The sequence below is a fragment of the Recurvomyces mirabilis genome, assembly GCF_035927965.1.
Source record: "Recurvomyces mirabilis strain CCFEE 5264 chromosome Unknown scaffold_13, whole genome shotgun sequence".
Classification (NCBI taxonomy): domain Eukaryota; kingdom Fungi; phylum Ascomycota; class Dothideomycetes; order Mycosphaerellales; family Teratosphaeriaceae; genus Recurvomyces; species Recurvomyces mirabilis.
The window spans coordinates 712692-729742 of record NW_027041947.1 but is presented as its reverse complement, the minus strand read 5'-3'; the positions used below and the strand labels follow the sequence as shown (position 1 = coordinate 729742).

The following is a 17051-nucleotide window of genomic DNA, read 5'->3' as shown; positions in this document are numbered from 1 at the left end:
TAACGCTACTCCTACGGGCTGGTATGGCAAGACAGCTCTCCAAGCAGCCGCCTTAAACGGGCATCTGCAAGTCGTGGAAACACTCCTAGCCGCAGCAGCAGACGTGAATGCACCTGGTGGTAACAATGGAGGCCGTACTGCTCTTAGCCTTGCAGCTGGGCAAGGCCACTTCGACGTAGTCCGTAGGCTTCTCACAGCTGGAGCATATCTCAATCCTCCCATTGCTCGATATTATGGCTTCACGCCACTTCAAGCAGCAGCTGGAGGCGGCCACCCCTATATCCTGGAGGTGCTGCTAGATCACGGTGCTGATATCAATGCTTTACCTGCTCATAACTCTGGTCGATCAGCTCTTGCAGCGGCAGCCGAGGGTCAGCACCTTAAGACGGTAGAGCTGCTGCTAGGACGCGGTGCCAATGTGGATGGACCTATATCCAGGTACAAAGGTCTTTCTGCTTTGCAAGCTGCTGCTACAGCTGGTGACGTGCCACTTGTTACGCGATTGCTGGCGGCTGGGGCGGATGTTGATGCTGTGGGTAGCTACTACCACGGCACTACTGCCTTATATGCCGCTGCACAAGCAGGACATCAAGAAGCCATCCAAGTTCTCCTGCAAGCTGGCGCAGACCCGATGCAAGCCTCTGGTGACAAGGGCTGGCTGCCTATTCATGCGGCTAGACATAATGGCCATGACCATTTTGTGAAACTGCTGTGCGGAGATCAGTTGTGATTGTACCAAAGGAGGTACTATCATCTTACTTTCTCTGGTTGCGAATCAAAGTATTCAGCCAGTGACTCGCCTTCCGTGTATTCAAGTTCAAGCGCAACAATAAAGAAGTAGCATTGCAGGAAGTGGGTATCAAGACACGAAGTTATGAACATAGGTACATGCGTAGTAAGCCAAAGAAGCCACAAACACCTTGCTCAAACATAAGAGTAAAAGATTTAAGAACTGACGCATCATCCAACCGTCCTCAATCATATGTCCGGCTACCCACTGAACAAGTCCGCACAGCCCCAGTACTGCTCCACACCCAAGCTACCTGGAGCCTTCCACATATCATTCTGGTAAGAGAACATGACCGACCTCGATCCGGCCTTTGACAAGATACTGTTGATAGCCGTCTTCTGGTCGTTGAGACCGGGGATAGCGACGCCACTCGAGCCGCCTTGGCTTGGCCAGCCCGTCTCCATATTATAAGCTTGCTTCTGGTTGTTGCAGCTTCCGGCCAACATACTCAGTTGAGAGGCCACGAAGTCACCAGCATTGGAGGCGACTGTCTGGCCGTTGAAGAAGGGGTGGATGTTCGCCGCGATCACATCGACGACAGGGCAGATGGTGTTGGCGTTGGTGGTGATAGCATCGACTGTGTCGGTCGTGGTGACAGGGCCATTGTACCCAGCAGCCTGGAACTTGCTCTTGCAGTCCGAAATTCCTGCCGCCAGAGCGGAAGCGGAAGCATATTGGTTAAAAATGGCCTCGTTGCCGAAGACGACCATTCCAACCATATCCCATTGTCCTTGCCCCCATTGGGTGAGAGTGCTGATCTGGTCGTTCGTCTTGCTTCCAATACCTGAACCATCGATGAAGATACCGAGAATCATCTTGAGACCATTGGCCTTGGCCGCTGAACCGACATTCTGGGGTCCAGAGCAGTCTGTTGCGTAGAGACGGACGCTGGTGAAGCCCTTGGATTTGATGTCCGCAATGTCAGAGGCGACGGTGCTGGCGGATTTGCAGGTTCCGTCATTGGCGTAGGGGGTGTAAGCCATGGCCCATTGGTTGCCGTTGGTGGAGATACTGCCGGAGGAGGAGCTACCGGATTGCTTGGGTGCAGCGCTTGATGACGGAGCGGCTGAGGAGGAGGGAGCAGCACTTGATGATGGAGCTGCCGAAGAGCTTGAGGATGCGTAGTACGCTTGAGGTGGGACCCAGGAGCTCGTCTGCACCCAGCTACTTGTCGAGGACGTGGTCAAGGGAGGTGGAGGAGTAGACGAGGAAGCCGAAGACGAAGTAGAAGATGTCGTAGACGTCGTTGATGGTGGTGGCGGGACAGACGATGAGGACGACGATGTTGTAGATGATGTCGTTGGCTGGGTGCTAGTGCTGGAGCTCGTGGTGCTGTTTATCGATGCTGTCGCGGGTTGAATGCTAGTGCTCGTCGAGAAGACGAGCGATGTAGTGTTCGAGGCAATCGATGTGCTCTGAATCGGTACCAGAGTAGGCTCTCCATACCAAGTCGTCGTATAGGTCGTGCATCCACAAGCAGTGCTTGTGGCATTCGTCGCATTGCTCACTATCGATCCAGTAGGCTTGAAGACCGGCACAGGCGAAACCCACTTGGTCATGATCTCTCTCTTCTCCTCATGCAAGTTATGGTGATGTCCATGGTGAGCAGCGCTGACAGTCGTCGCAACGAATCCGGTAGCCAGAAGACTGGCGTAAAAGAGTGTGTACATTTTTCGCGAAGAAGAGAGCCGCTGAACGAGTGAAGCGACGTAGTATTATGGATTAGTAGAATAGCATAGAACGACCGTCGTCTCCGTCTTCAACACATCAACCAGAAGAGACAGGATGGAGGGAGCAGAGAGAGCGCGCCCCGGCGTGAGGGCGTCGCAATATACTTACGATCGTGTATACCGTACCTGTGTGCGCCTCTACCGTAACAGCGACTCAATCGTCCAATCCTACGTTGGCTACCAAGCCATGAAGTCCAATTTCGGTTCTCGAGGCCTTCCCATTTTGTTGATAAGCTCGCCAGACCGTTGGCTAGTAGAGTTGGTGAAATTGCGGAGCGGAAAATTGCGAGTAAGCCGGGCTCATCATGGGGTAGGTGCACCAACCCCTGCTCGCCTTATAGGCTTGACGGTAAATGTGATAGACATGAGTACCGAGTCGAGGTAATGCTGATCTCGTGTACATGATTTGGTATGGCGCTACTACGACGATGATGTATCGGCCACTGCAGGATAGTAGTCCCGCCCATAAGTCCCATTTAGCGTAACACTACCACTAACTTCACCAGTCTCCAACCGTACCCACGTCTCGGCAATATTGTGTTTAAGCTGCTGCTCGGTGACCAGAATCTGCCTACTCCCGCGAGTCCAGCTTCCATAGCCTCCATAGCCGCTGTGTCGGCCAAAGCAGAGATCAAGACCATTACCAGTCAAGTTCATGCCTGGGAGCTTCGAGTCCCACTTAAAGCACCAGTCGTCGCCGTGGTCATGGCCAGAGAAAACACTGATGAGGTTTGGTGTATCGAGAAGCGCCTGCATGAAGGGGATATCCTGACCGCCATAGGTGGCTACTGTGCCAGAGACATCGCCTTGGCCTTGAGCGTAGCCTTGTTGAGCAAGAGGATCATCGTCGTTGATGCCAGGCTCGTAGTGCAGTCGTACACCAGTATCATTCTTGCTTTGCTGGAAGGCGAGCATCGCGTTGACTGGAATGTGTACAAAGGCTAAGGATGGCACGTCTTTGCCATACTTCGAGCACAACTGAGCTCGGGTCGCCGTAAACCAGTCGACAACGCTTTGATCGACGAAATTTGGCTGGGTTACTGACTTGCCGTCACTTGTTGTCTGTTGGTAATAGTTGCCACCTGAATGCGGTCAGCCTGATGACTGCAGATAAATTATGAAATCTCATGGCACACCTCGCGAATCGAAGAACCATAAGAGCAGCTCAGGGACTTTCTGGTCGCCGTTCGAGCCGTGCACTGGTAGCCAGTAATTGGACACGCCGGCAGTACTTGTATGCACGTCTTGTCTGGTGAGAGAAAGTGTCCAAGACTGTTCGCGCTGCAGGATTTCATAGCGAGATAGATTGAAGTCGCTATCGTGGTTCCCATATGTTGAGGCCCAGGCCAGATTCCTCTGCAACAGTGGCTGCACAATTTCATTCACGTAGTTCGTGCTATTCTGCTTGTAGGTGTTCTCACCGGTGATCAGATCGCCATTGAGCACTACCAGCTGCGGATGCTCGTCATCCAGGATGCTGTTCATGACGCGGGTCGAGTTAACATCTTGCTGGGGACCCCAGACTAGGTCTTCGGCCTCGCCATAGTGAAGATCCTCGAAGACTGAGATCTGGAATGTGCCACTGTTGGTGAATCGAAGTGTGCGGCCTCCACCGCCATAGCCATGCTGAGGTGCAGCGAGGGCAACCTGAGTGGCAGCAGCGACACCGACGAGCTTGGAGAAGATGTGCATCATGGTGGGTATGGCGAGAGGGGTGAAAGTGAGGTGAGAGGTCATCTTGTCGAGATCTCACATTTTCATCTATGGGCTTTTGCCTACCTTCCTGCTTCTCGCCATCATGCTCAGCACCTAGCAGCCATTTGTTCGACCACGTGAAAGTCGATGTACGGAGTGCTAGTCGAGTTGGGAGACGCCACCTTCCGTGTCTCGGTATATTGCCGACAGACACTCATCACCACGTTGGAACAACCGTGCGTGGTCAACCTGCTTTGACTACATGAAGCTTGGTGCCACGGAAGAGAGACGTTCATGCCATCCAGATCATTGGAAGAGAGTATTTCCATTCCTTGGGAGTCGTTATCAGTATTCCCGGGTCTAACAAGATTTATCCGCCGTATCTTTGCCAGGGGCCGCAGGTACATGACGTGAGCGTTAGTCGCCAGAAGCATCTAGAGATCTGAAATCGTCGGTCTATTTTCGAATACATATCGTATACGTCGGTGATCTCTTGGAATCATATCGCACATTGGAGCGCTGCATTTGATTACTTTGCTGACCTGATCGCCCGAGTACCAGTACGTACCGCGCCGAAGATTCCATCATCGCGTGAGCACGAAATCTACAAAATTTGTGGCAACCCACTGTTCTCTTACATCTTCAATACGCCCCACCAAGCGATCCTGCATACAAGGTCGCCAAACTGTTCTCTCGCACTTTCCGCGCCGCAAGGCCTTTGCGCTCCTCAGTCTCTCTACCACTTGCAGCAGCGGCCGCATTCTACAAACCAGGTCAAAGCAGCGGAGGATCACTCATTAGCGAAGCGGCCAACTCGGCCTCACCAACCACTACTTCGATCGTCCAGCAGAGTCGCAAGATGCATAGCAAACTTGTCATCATCGGCTCCGGGCCAGCAGGCCATACAGCTGCCATCTATGCCTCCCGCGCCGACCTTAAGCCAGTGATGTATGAAGGCTTTCTGGCTCTGGGCATAGCGGCTGGTGGTCAGCTCACGACTACGGATGAGGTGGAGAATTACCCTGGCTACAAGATGATTAGGGGTAGCGAGCTCATGGACGAAATGAGGGCGCAGAGTGAGGGATGCGGGACCGAGATTATCAGTCAGACAGTCGGCAAAGTAGACCTGAGCAAGAGGCCTTTCAAGTACTGGTTACATCCTATGGGCGACGACGACAATCTGGAAGAGGAGGTGCACACAGCCGACAGCATAGTCATTGCCACTGGCGCCAAAGCGAGGAGGCTTGATCTGGCTGGAGAGGAGAAGTACTGGGGCAATGGTGTCTCTGCATGCGCTGTGTGTGATGGCTCTCTACCCATATTCCGCGAGAAGCCTCTAGTGGTCATCGGAGGTGGTGACAGTGCCGTGGAGGAGGGTGTATATTTGACGAAGAAGGCTTCCAAGGTCACAGTGCTCGTACGAAAAGATCAGCTTCGAGCAAGCAAAGCCAATGCACGACGATTGGCCAGCAATCCCAAGGTCGAGATCAGGTACAATACTCAAGGTGTGCTGATAAAAGGCGACGAAGGCCCTCGAGGCCTGATGAAGAGTCTGGTGATCAAGAACAGCAAGACTGGCGAGACCGAGGAAATTCCAGCGAATGGACTATTTTACGCAGTTGGTCACGAGCCAGCGACAGCGCTCTTCAAGGGTCAATTGAAGATGGACGAGGATGGGTATATCATCACCACACCTGGCACTACGGAAACCACCGTCCCTGGCGTCTTTGCAGCAGGTGATGTCCAGGACAAGAAGTACAGGCAGGCTGTGACTTCTGCAGGGTCAGGCTGCATGGCCGCGTTGGAAGCTGAGAAGTGGCTAGCCGAGCAGGAGGATATTGATGTGCCGAACGGCGTCAATGGTGTCAAGGGTAGGGCGGAGAAGGGCAAGGCAGAGACGAATGGTGATGTGCCGGAGTATCGAGAGAACCCTTTGCTGTAAGAGACTCGTCGGATACCCCTTGTTGCTTTTTGATTTGCGGCTGATCGTTGCTTGTCTTTGCAGGGTCGATAGGACGAGATGATCAGACATAGCGAGAATGCATAGCGATGCGGTCGAGATTCTAGAGCATGCGCTTGTGCACTAGTGCATACTGAGCCGTAGTGAGAAGCGCGAAATGATCAGCGCGAAGGATAGAGCTAGCATAGATCAAGCGACGCTCGAACGCTTGCAAATCATATCATCATTTCAATCGTATTCCTCAGAGGATTGTACAGCAAGCCGCGTGATGGGCACATGCTCTCGGTGTAGTCTGCTCGCGTGGGATTCTCTTGCGTGCGAAAGCGGCAAATGGTCGTGGTCGAGAAAGGTCTTCAGGCGCCGGCGACGAGCTTTCCGTGATACACGCTGGTAGAAACGTAGAATAGCCGGTAATGCCTTCGAACACGTCAGGGTCACTCAACATTGCCGATGCTGCTGAGCAGACGTTACTGACTGCCCTCATGTTCCGAGGAGCTGAAGCGCACTTTTGAACGCATCGACCACTTTGATATCTGCAATTTTATTTTAGCAGGGTCCTATAATGTGGCTACTATTGTGAACATACAATGACCTCGTTTCTGCTCGAGCTCGTCTTCCTCGTGTCGGACATATGCCGTTTGTGTCTTCAGTCTGATCAATGTGTAAGCCGACTGCCCTTGCCATGTCATCAAAACCCGTGTTGGCAAACCTCTTGAAGCTGCGTCCTACTTCGTGCGTCTGCATCGAATCTGCCCAAATACCAAAGAACTAAATGTGGTCAGCTTGTGTCAATTGAGATTTTGGACGAAGTCATACATCGCAAAGCTGACTGAACTCGTCCACGATCTTCAGCTCGTTGTGCTGGAGCTCTGTCATTCTATCATGATAACGAGCCTGCAGATCCGTCCAGTCGAAGTCTGCGATTTCGTCTTGTGGTTCGCTCGGCATGAGTGAGTGCAGCACTTCTTCATCGTCTGGAATGGTAGATTCGCTCGTTACATCTTCCAATTGCGAAGCTTTTGCTTGGGTCGACGCAAGATCTGTCTGAGCGTCACGAGGTTTCTGACTACCTTGGCCGGATCGAGGAGGCTGTTGCTCCTCTCGCTGTGAGGGATCTGCTGGCTTTAACGGCGGAGGCATCATGGGCTGTGTAATTTTAAACGTGCTTGGCAATTCGGAATCGTTGTCGTCAGTCTGGGAGCTTGATATCTTGATAGGCCTATCTTGAGCAACTTCATCATCTGTGGCGTTAGCAGCGTGCTGTTGAAGCTTTTGCTCGTCATCATGAGAGCGCTTTCGTGAATTTGTGGCCATTCCTTCTGTCTCTTCCACTGCGGTAGAAACAACGGGCGGAGAGCTTGGAAAGCCAGGAGACGAGCTACCCGACCTTCTTCTTGGCTCGTCTTGTGGCTGCTCCCGTATGTCACCAGTCAGTGTGGAAGATGACATACCGTCATGTTCAGATATTGGTCGTGAATAGGAAAAGGTGCGCGAGACATGAAGTCAAGCTGACCGCGTCACGCGCCTCAGGCCAACGCGAGGCAGGCGCGAACGTCACCCTCCTTCATCGTAGACATATCCCGTGTTGCACATATACTGTACAACAATCCTATTGTGCAGAGCGGGATAGCGCAGTGAGTCAGCGGATAGCTTGCTTGCTGGAACAGTCATGAAAAGGAGAAGGAGAGAAGCTCGACGTATAGAAGCTGACTGATAGCACCCTGGTCGCCACTTTGAACAAGTGATGGATTGCCACATATGCTCGCGGGAGTTCAATAGCAAGCGCAAGCCAACATGTGCGTCTTGCGCGCAAGCTGTGCTCTATACACCTCGATTACAACATGTCAGGGGACTTCTGGATCGTGAAAAGCATCACACGTCCGTGGAGGCTGTCGTACAACCCGGTCGAGATGGTATCATCGCTGCTTTACCACAGGATGTCGACCTCGATACTATTACTGCTGGCATCAGGAAAGATACTCGGCGGAAAGCCATCGATGAACAGCAGATTGTTGAGGCGAGAATCGATAACATCATGAAGAAGACAGACGAGCTTCGGCAGCAGCTGGATCGTGGCAAGCAGTGGATCGCGCAGGCTCGAGAAGGCGATGTGAAACGACGTGCTGAGATCGCTGCAGAGAGGAAGCAGCTGGAAAAGGAGAAACCGAGGGCACTGGATCCTGTCTCACTTGCTTCGTCCAAGGCCCGGCAAAGACAGGAGAAAGTGCACAATCGGACAGTCGATGCTCGCAGCCTTCTCTGTCGAGAGTCTGCTCTCCTTGCCGGCCTCGAAAGACGTCAAGGCTCAGGTGGTGAAGTGCAGTACTGGCTTGGTGGTGTACCGATCTTTGATCTGCGTAGACTGGCACGTATCAAGCCTTACGAGAAATCTCGGGTGCCAGAGAGCGAGAAGGAAGGGAGGCCGAAATCGCACGAGCTGATATCTACTGGTCTTGACAATGTTTGCCGGCTGCTTGGCAACTGCTGTCACTATCTGTCCATACGCTTGCCATCAGAAGTCATTTTACCATTCAACAAGGACTCTCACGCTACCATACTGCCGGAAGAGATTGCGTACAAGCTCGAAGCCCCATTTAACTCCGAAGCCGCTACCAATAAGGCGCCTCCGCCAACCACAACTAAAGCGCCAGCCGAGTCCAATTTCATCACAAAGAATGCTCCACGACCTTTGCACATCACCAGGGGCCTGAGTCGGCTGTTCAAGGAAAATCACTTCGAATATCTAAGGTTCACTGAAGGCGTGATCTTCTTGGCCTACAACGTGGCATGGCTCTGCACGTCGCAGGGTCTATCAACCATCAACACTATTGACGATGTCTACAACATGGGCAAAAACCTCCATGATCTATTCTTAGGTGATGATCGACCACGTCCACCATTACTGCGCAACATCTCTTCTGCGACTACGCGGACAGACAACTCGAGGAGAGGCCCCAGTGTCTCAGAGGCTCCTCGTCTTGGAGCCTGGTCTCACGGTACCGCACATCATTCGCTAAGTAGTGCAGATGCTGTACGCACGATCCGCGAGTGGCAGGCGAAGCTACCACCAGTGTCTGGGTTGATCGAGAACCTACAGAACATTCTTAACCATGAGATAGCTGGGGACGAGTGGGATATGGTCTCGGTGCAGGAAGGGGAGGAGCAGCCCGAGAATGATCAAATTGCGGTACTTGTTGGTGGGGTCGAAGTTGATCCTGCTATGAGCATCATGAGCATCAGACCAAGTGATGGCGCTGAAGACGATCTTGTAGCTAAGGCGATCGCGAGACAGCAGGCTCACAGGAACGAGAAGGGTAGTAGTGGGTGGATGCGAGTCCGTCCAAGAGGTGGAGATGGCTGAGCTACCTGCTGGGAGATATTTTAGACATCCATGAGTCTTGATCTCGCACAATCTCACCCCGTCCATCTTGCTGGTAGTGCGTGGAGGGCATTCATCCGTCATTTCTCCATATTGATCGTGGTCATGCCAAGACTTTGGGCGGAACATCACCGCGCTACCCTTGCCTTCGTCATTGTTTGAACAAAAGTTTTGAGAATGGAGTCGCATGTGACATGGATATCCCGTCGCAAACCATAACATCATAACTCAAGCATCATGTCGGGCATGATAACAGCGACAACTTGGGTACCTCGAGGAAAAGCAGCGGCACATCCTACGAAGTATGAATTCAACGAGGACGAATATGAACGAATTGTGAAGGCTAGCAAGCTGGAATTGGATGATGCTCGAGAGGGACTTGAGGATGCGAAGCAGAGTATTGCGAAAGCGAATGGTGCAGCAGAAAGTGTAGCTGCCAGGGACACAGTGAATGGCACCGAAGAGCAAGACGAGGTAGACGAGGATGAAGAAGATGACGATCTGAAGGAGTACGACCTCGACAACTATGATGATGAACCTCAAGCGATGGATGAGGACGGTGCAGAAGACGACGAGGAAGAGGGGATGGACAAAAGCATTTTTGGGACACTGGGATCATTATCGTACTACAAGGATAACAACGATGATCCTTATCTGACACTGCCCACCACTGGAGATGCGTCGGACGACGACGAGCGAGAAGAGCTGGAGATCACACCTAGTGATAATCTAGTGTTGGCTGTGAAGGTCGAGGATGAAGTCGCTGGACTCGAGGTGAGCGATGCTGCCAACTATAGACTGCAGTGATAGGTGCTAACGAGGAGCAGGTGTACGTGTACGAAGACACTGGGTCGGGAAATCTTTACACTCATCACGATGTCATGTTACCCGCGATACCACTATGCGTGGAGTGGTTCGACACAAGACCGAACAAAGCGACCGAGTTTGGCAACTTTGCTGCAGTGGGTACAATGGACCCGGATATCGAGCTCTGGGATCTCGATGTCGTGGACAACATGTACCCAACAGCGATCCTTGGTCAATCATCGCAAACAACTTCTGGAGCACCTATGGAGCCGGCAATGAAGAAGAAGAAGAAGAAGTCGAAGAAGGCCAACGAGCACTACCACGTCGACTCCGTACTATCACTGGCGGCCAACCGCTCACATCGCCACCTCCTCGCCTCAGCATCTGCAGACAAGACCACCAAGTTATGGGATCTGAACACCTGTACAGCCGCACACTCCTACACCCACCACACAGATAAGGTCTGCGCCCTAGCGTGGCATCCAGCTCAATCGGCTGTCCTCCTCTCCGGCTCCTATGACCGTACGATCGTCGCAGCTGACATGCGCGCGCCCAACACTACAGTGCCGCGCTGGGGCGTGGAAAGCGATGTCGAGCAGCTGCGCTGGGACCCTCATAATGACAACAACTTCTACGTGAGCACCGAGAATGGCATACTCCACTGCTTCGATGCGAGGCACATGCCCACAACACCTGAACAGAGCAAGGCAACGTGGACCCTACAAGCGCACGAGAAGAGCTTATCCTCCTTCTCGCTCAATCCTACAGTACCAGGCTTCATAGCCACAGCGTCAACAGACCGCACAGTCAAGCTTTGGAACGTGACGGAGGCTGGGCCCTCAATGGTAGTCTCCCGCGATCTCGGCGTAGGCAAAGTCTTCTCCGCCAATTTCGCGCCCGATGATGCTGTAGCATTCCGACTGGCTGTGGCGGGTAGTAAAGGTGCTGTGCAGGTATGGGACACGAGTACGAATCGTGCTGTACGTGAGGCTTTCGCCACGAGGGTCCGGATACCGGAGGTTGATGGAGAGGCGAAGGAGAGATTGGTCGGTGTAGAACTCGATGATGAGATCGAGGAGGAAGAAGCCGAAGCAGAGGAGAATGGAGGTGAGGGTGGATGGGAGAGTATGGATGAGGACTGATGTAGAAGTGTATCAGACACCTCTACGAGAGATGTCTGGATTCAAGCTGCCAGCCACGCCGTCAATACCATATTTTCCAAGCAGAGTTGTGAGACCACTGCGAAACTTCATGGTATATTCACTCATATGTCCACGGAAAATCACAATTCTGAGCTGTGATATTCGCCACTAGTACTTCATCTTCCAAGCAGATTCGAGGAAATCTCTTACGAAAAAATAGGATATACTCAATCACATCCCCACGACTTGCAAGAATTTTGAGCCATCACGTTCTCCGGCAGTATCATATTTTTTGGAGAGACTTGTGGGAACGCTGGATTGTGAGAGCAGAATAAAGACAATATTCACTTCTATCCCCATGAAAAATACAGACTATTAAGCTATCATATCGCCCGGCAGTGCTATTAGTTTTCTGCACTTTTTGGGGAAATGGGTGTTTTGTATAGGCAGGAAAGGGGTATACTCATTCACATCCCTCTTACAATTATGGGTTTTCAAGCCCCTATATCACGCTGCAGTAGTGTATCTTCGAGAAATATATACGGGAAGATTCCGTGGAAGAATGTTATCGTACTGTCATCTCGTCTGTAGAAACTACTTGGATTTTACGATCCGTACTTGAAGAAGGCCCGAAGCTCACCAATCGCTTTCAGCAACTTCGCCTGCTTCTGTTCGTCTATTATAGACGATTTGACGAGCTTAGTCGACTTGTTGAGGTGAATGTAAGCATTTCCAGACGATGCAAGCATCGACAGGATGTTGTAGGCGTAGACTTTCGTCTCTGGACGAACACCATCCTCGATTACGATCTCTCAGCACAAGCCACGACAAATCTCATGCTTTCCTTCGTCCAGACGACTCTGTGCTTGCTCCAACACTTTCTCCCAATCCCGAGTTGCTATTACCGAGTCCAGACGAGGCATAGGAAGCGGTGGGGGCTCCTTGACACCAGAGCGAGAGCGTTTGAACGTGGTGAGCGAGTCGACGATTGCAGATGTGGTCTTGTTACGATGCAAGATCGGACGATTGGCGGAAGCGGGCGAGATTTCGGCGGGCTTCTGATTCTCCCTCCTATGGGACGGCGCAGTAGCTAGTGTGCGGTCCTGTGATACGTTTTAGCAAGGCCAGGCGATTGGAATGTTCTTACTGACTGCTTTTGCTGCTGCAAGGGACCTCTGCTGTACAGTATAAAATACGATTGATCAGAGTGGACTTTCTCTTGATATGGCGAAATCGTAGAAAAGGAGAAATCCTTGTAGAAGATCTCTGCAAGTGTCTGCAGTGGCAAAGCTGGCCAGGAGGACTTTGTGCTGTATTGGAGAAAATATGTGCTGGGTAACGTGTTGTAGTGGTTCTTTAGGGGAAGCTGCTGTGTTATTCTTGACGAAAATGAGTTTTTTGTTGCAACAGCGCATCTATAGAGAGGAGAGTGTACTGTGTTTTCTCTCTGCCAGAGATTTGTCTTCTAGTGGCCAGCTGGGGAGGAAGTCGTGCTGTAACGTCCTAGCGTATGAAGATGAATGTGTCGAGATCGGCCTCTGTGACTGCTACAGTGACAGGCGTGGTTGTTCAAGGAGAACTTCTTGTGCCAGTGGGGTGGAGAACGCAGAGGTGCTGAATCGAGTCTTTGAACTTCAGGAGGCTGAGGAGCTGCTGCTCGCTGAGCAAAATACTCTGATGTATTAGTGTAGTCGTAGGAAGGCGGATCTGCGGCTGTTGACCACTGTGTAAGCTAGTCTTGCGGTTTTGTACGGAGGGAATTTGGCGAGTCTGTGAGGGGGCTGATGTGATCGTTCTCGAGCCTCGAGGGAAGCTGGTCCGTTGTATCTGCCTGAAGGGGTTGCTTTCTCGCAGTGTTGTGGTTGTAAGTTGGTCAAGGTGTGAGAGAAAGCCGCAGGAGTTCTTCTTATCGCTGTGCCAACGAACAAACGCTCACTGCCGCCGTTTGCACATGCCATTACGCCATTCTGATGAGAGTGACTGGCCACGGGAAGCCCTCTCATTCGGTCGAAGGGCACACGTGTTCGCGGGAGTGCCCTCTTATCAAGGCGTTGAGTGCCCTGGAAACGCAGTGAGCGTTGACGAGGAAGGCACGCAAGATAAGAGGGGTCTGTCGAGGTAAGAGCACTCCGTCTTGGGTCGTGGCCACGTGCTCTCCTGGGTCCAGAAACGGGCTGAGCGCAGGACGAGATCGATGTGAAGGAAGCTCTTCGCAAGCCCAGCAGGGCCCTTTCTCTTGCCTCTGCGTGCTTCCCAGCGTCTCGTGTGGACAGACTATAAGCCCTTCCAGGACCGAAGCTCATTGGCCGCTTGCAGAACATCTTCCGTTACCTCCTACCTGAGCAAAGAATACGCCGGCTCAACGAGGCGAAGAGACAGCTGTTCGGCCGATGATCTTCGCTCTGTGGCATATCAAGCACCTACTCGACATCTCGAGCGCTGTATAAATCCAGTCTCGAGCTCCCGGAAAATGGCTTTTCCCAAGCACTCCTGAAGCGCCATGAACCATCGAGTCTCCACCAGTGACCCATAAGCAAGAGCGACGAGCATGGAGACGGAGAGGCGATCATGAGAGCTTACAAGTCCTGGTTTGTTGTCCACATATGTCGCTTGCTTCCTGGCGGTAATCTCTTGATTCGGGTTGACATAAGACATATTTCATTGTTATGCAGGATCTGCTCGGGCTATGCCATACCTATACCACAAACAATCACATGCCAGGTGAAAAAACATGACGTACCTCTCAGGCCATAGAGGCGCTCCCAATTGGCCCCGACCATCTTCGATAATGCATGCAAGCATCTTCATCAATCGTAAAGTCATCGTATCGCCTTTGCTCCCACTACCACGCCATGCTCTGCCATCCGCACGCTAGAATGAGAACATTGACTCAAGTCACTCACCGCAAGAACCATAAAGCGCCTCCCGAACGAGCCTCAACCATCAGAATCATGGGTATCATCACTCATCGCGCCATCAACAAGTCTCACCTCAAAGATCATTATACCCGAGAACCCGCTTCGTCAAGCCACGATCCGCTACAGCCCATGTCCAAGCTCGCCCGGCCTCGCCACCAAAGAGCGATTCCGGAGCTGATGAAGGGTCGAGCAGGCCGTCTTTCTCCATGGATTTGATTTCGTGGCCTGTGGTGTAGGTGAGGAAGTGCTCGAAGTCCTTGTCTTCGAGTGCTAGGGCGTTGCCGGAGATGCCTATGAAGATGTGTCAGTGGCCATATTAGTACGATAGGGAGAATACTGCGTGTATACCGTGGCACAGACAAGGCTCCTTCGTCAGTAGTCCCCGCTCGAGTATACACTCCCTGCCCTTAGCGATCGCCTTCTCGATCTTGTCCTTCAGGCTTGGGAAGTACTCTCGTATGCTCTGCAGACTGATAACCACACCCGGTGCACCATGGCAGATTTGCACCAGCCTGTCCTTCTCTGGTGGTATACTGCTCGGAAAGTTGCCACTCTCGTACTGATATGTCAGGAGTACCGCGAGCTCCATCTCCAGCTTTGGCGCATACTTGGTAGGATTCGTGAGGACGATTTGCGTTATGATGCCGAATGCACCGTGCACAGCTCCGACATATGCCTTGCCATGCCACTTCCACGGTCGTGGTGTCTCCAGGATAACGTCGATGACGTCGTCTTGTGTATCCGTGATCAACTTCAAGATCTCCGGTTTGTCGATGAAGGAAGCCTTGACTAGCCGTAGTAAGTACAAGTATCCAGCCCGACCATACAACCACTCGTTCTCCGTATCCGGATCCAGCACTTCAGCGGAGTAATCGCACAGATCCTGCGCCATCTCTGCTTCCTTACTACTCGCCGCTCCAATTGCCAACAAACACAGCACATCGTCCATGACACCACATTTTCCTGGTTGTGGTCCGGGGTATGTCTGGAAATTCTTCTGGGCGTGCTCGAGGTAGGCGGCTGACCAGGTGCCCAAGTGTCGTTGTTCGATCTCGAGGTCTGGGTAGAGTTGTTGGAGGACGAGGAAGGTGTAGGCAACGCTCACTGGACCATGGAAGAGCCCACCGCCAGGGCGGAGTTTTGAGGGTGGGTATTCTTTTACTAAGCGAGTGAGGGAGGCTTCGAGTTGGCGGCGTGGGTCTGGAGTGGTTTGTTAGTCACGTTGAAGGCTGCATATATTCTCTCGAACTCGTTACCTCTTCTCGCTGCCGGCGCGTCGTTCTTGAAGTATCGCGGAGGCATGGTGCCAGATTGTGTTGCTCTTGATCAGACCATCGGAGGAATAAGTAGTCGGGCGCTACCTATGTTGCTGAGCTCGCCAACCGTAGGTGAGATGTAAGATCGTTCACAGAGTCTTTTGATAGGTCACGAGGACTGATAGCCTTGTTCTCGTGCTCTGTTGACATGCGACTCGAAAAGTGGAAGCCCTGTGACGTTGGCCTCGCAGGACGGAGCTCGGCGCGAGCCCACATGACTGCCACCTTCATAATCGTCTCATCTTCACTTCGCTTGGAAGCATCTGACACAACTATGCACACGGTACGGTGCTTTCAATGAAACAGAGTGTGTCTGAATGATGCTCCAGAATCATGCGGCACGAAACATGCGGCATACAAGGCCTTTCCATGCCCTCCAAGAGCACTCCCGAGTCTAAGAAGAGACGATTGTGGATGCATTGTCCAAGGCCACGTTGGTGACGAGGTATATCTCAGGCCTGCAAGGCTACGGCTCACGACTAGAGCGAGGTAACAGATCAAGAGCGCCATGTCTTCACGTGACAGAATTGTCGTTCTTTCCTTGTTCGGCGTCAAAGCTTATGCTGCGGGGCCAATCAAGGTATATGCGACTCGAGCTTCTTTGCGCGCTTATCTTCGCGGCCTGATTCGGGGCAACTTAGCATTAAGTGTTGACTGCTTCGATGCCATAACAGCATCCCAGACTTCGCCCTCACTCCCAGTAGCTCAACATAAGTCAAAGGTATGTGCTAAGCTGCCGTCTGTGTGTCACATTACTGACTGGTATAGACCATCGCAAGCAGCAGAGTTGTAGCGTTCTTGTCCAGCTGTGATCAAAACCCTCTCGGCCCAGGTCGATTGCCTGAGCGACCAGGTAGCAGCCATCACAAATGCCGTGACGACGCTCGGCAGTGCTGTCACCGCCCTGAAGCAGACACTCGCTAAGACCAGGCAGCCCCGAGCTCGACTTTAGTAAAATTAGAACATCCTTTTGGCCTTCCGCAACCGATCAAACTACCAGATCTCTTGGGGCTTTGCGGACAAGCTGGGCGAGGTCCGGCGCCATCAATCTTGTATTGCCTTCATCGACACGGCCGACCCCGACATCAAGGACTCACACAGACACGAGTGGTACGAGGCAGATGGCATGCTCGGAATCATGATCTGGAACGAGCATGTCTACGAGCTGACCAATAGCATATTTGGGCATCAGACGTCGATACTTTGGATCAGAGGAGTCTTGTCGGCGAGACTTGTCAGATCCTTGAAGCCACAGGTGACGACGTCGTGGAGGAGCGCCAAGGTTATGCCTGTATCTTCCGCTTATCGAATGGG

The 17051-nt window shown here is 52.3% G+C and overlaps 7 protein-coding genes across 7 annotated transcripts; 3 read left to right on the top strand and 4 right to left on the bottom strand.

Moving 5' to 3' along the window:
- Positions 1-990: 990 nt before the first annotated feature.
- LTS14_005616 (uncharacterized protein) lies at positions 991-2460 on the bottom strand (the record flags this gene model as incomplete). The annotated part of the gene is made up of 2 exons (XM_064838314.1): positions 991-2205; positions 2299-2460. The coding sequence occupies 2 exons, from the start codon at positions 2458-2460 to the stop codon at positions 991-993; spliced, it is 1377 nt and encodes a 458-aa protein (XP_064694399.1).
- Positions 2461-2940: 480 nt separating this feature from the next.
- Positions 2941-4257, bottom strand: LTS14_005615 (uncharacterized protein; the record flags this gene model as incomplete). The annotated part of the gene is made up of 2 exons (XM_064838313.1): positions 2941-3602; positions 3657-4257. The coding sequence occupies 2 exons, from the start codon at positions 4255-4257 to the stop codon at positions 2941-2943; spliced, it is 1263 nt and encodes a 420-aa protein (XP_064694398.1).
- Positions 4258-5074: 817 nt separating this feature from the next.
- Positions 5075-6157, top strand: TRR1 (thioredoxin-disulfide reductase; the record flags this gene model as incomplete). Its single annotated transcript, XM_064838312.1, has 1 exon — positions 5075-6157. The coding sequence occupies one exon, from the start codon at positions 5075-5077 to the stop codon at positions 6155-6157; it is 1083 nt and encodes a 360-aa protein (XP_064694397.1).
- A 498-nt stretch (positions 6158-6655) lies between these two features.
- LTS14_005613 (uncharacterized protein) lies at positions 6656-7489 on the bottom strand (the record flags this gene model as incomplete). The annotated part of the gene is made up of 4 exons (XM_064838311.1): positions 6656-6708; positions 6762-6826; positions 6885-6943; positions 6992-7489. The coding sequence occupies 4 exons, from the start codon at positions 7487-7489 to the stop codon at positions 6656-6658; spliced, it is 675 nt and encodes a 224-aa protein (XP_064694396.1).
- Positions 7490-8016: 527 nt separating this feature from the next.
- Positions 8017-9536, top strand: LTS14_005612 (uncharacterized protein; the record flags this gene model as incomplete). Its single annotated transcript, XM_064838310.1, has 2 exons — positions 8017-8088; positions 8112-9536. The coding sequence occupies 2 exons, from the start codon at positions 8017-8019 to the stop codon at positions 9534-9536; spliced, it is 1497 nt and encodes a 498-aa protein (XP_064694395.1).
- A 255-nt stretch (positions 9537-9791) lies between these two features.
- On the top strand, positions 9792-11503 carry PWP1 (rRNA-processing protein; the record flags this gene model as incomplete). Its single annotated transcript, XM_064838309.1, has 2 exons — positions 9792-10328; positions 10382-11503. 2 exons carry the CDS (start codon positions 9792-9794, stop codon positions 11501-11503), a joined length of 1659 nt encoding a protein of 552 aa, XP_064694394.1.
- Positions 11504-14494: 2991 nt separating this feature from the next.
- LTS14_005610 (uncharacterized protein) lies at positions 14495-15723 on the bottom strand (the record flags this gene model as incomplete). The annotated part of the gene is made up of 3 exons (XM_064838308.1): positions 14495-14712; positions 14770-15621; positions 15678-15723. 3 exons carry the CDS (start codon positions 15721-15723, stop codon positions 14495-14497), a joined length of 1116 nt encoding a protein of 371 aa, XP_064694393.1.
- Between the last annotated feature and the right edge of the window lie 1328 nt (positions 15724-17051).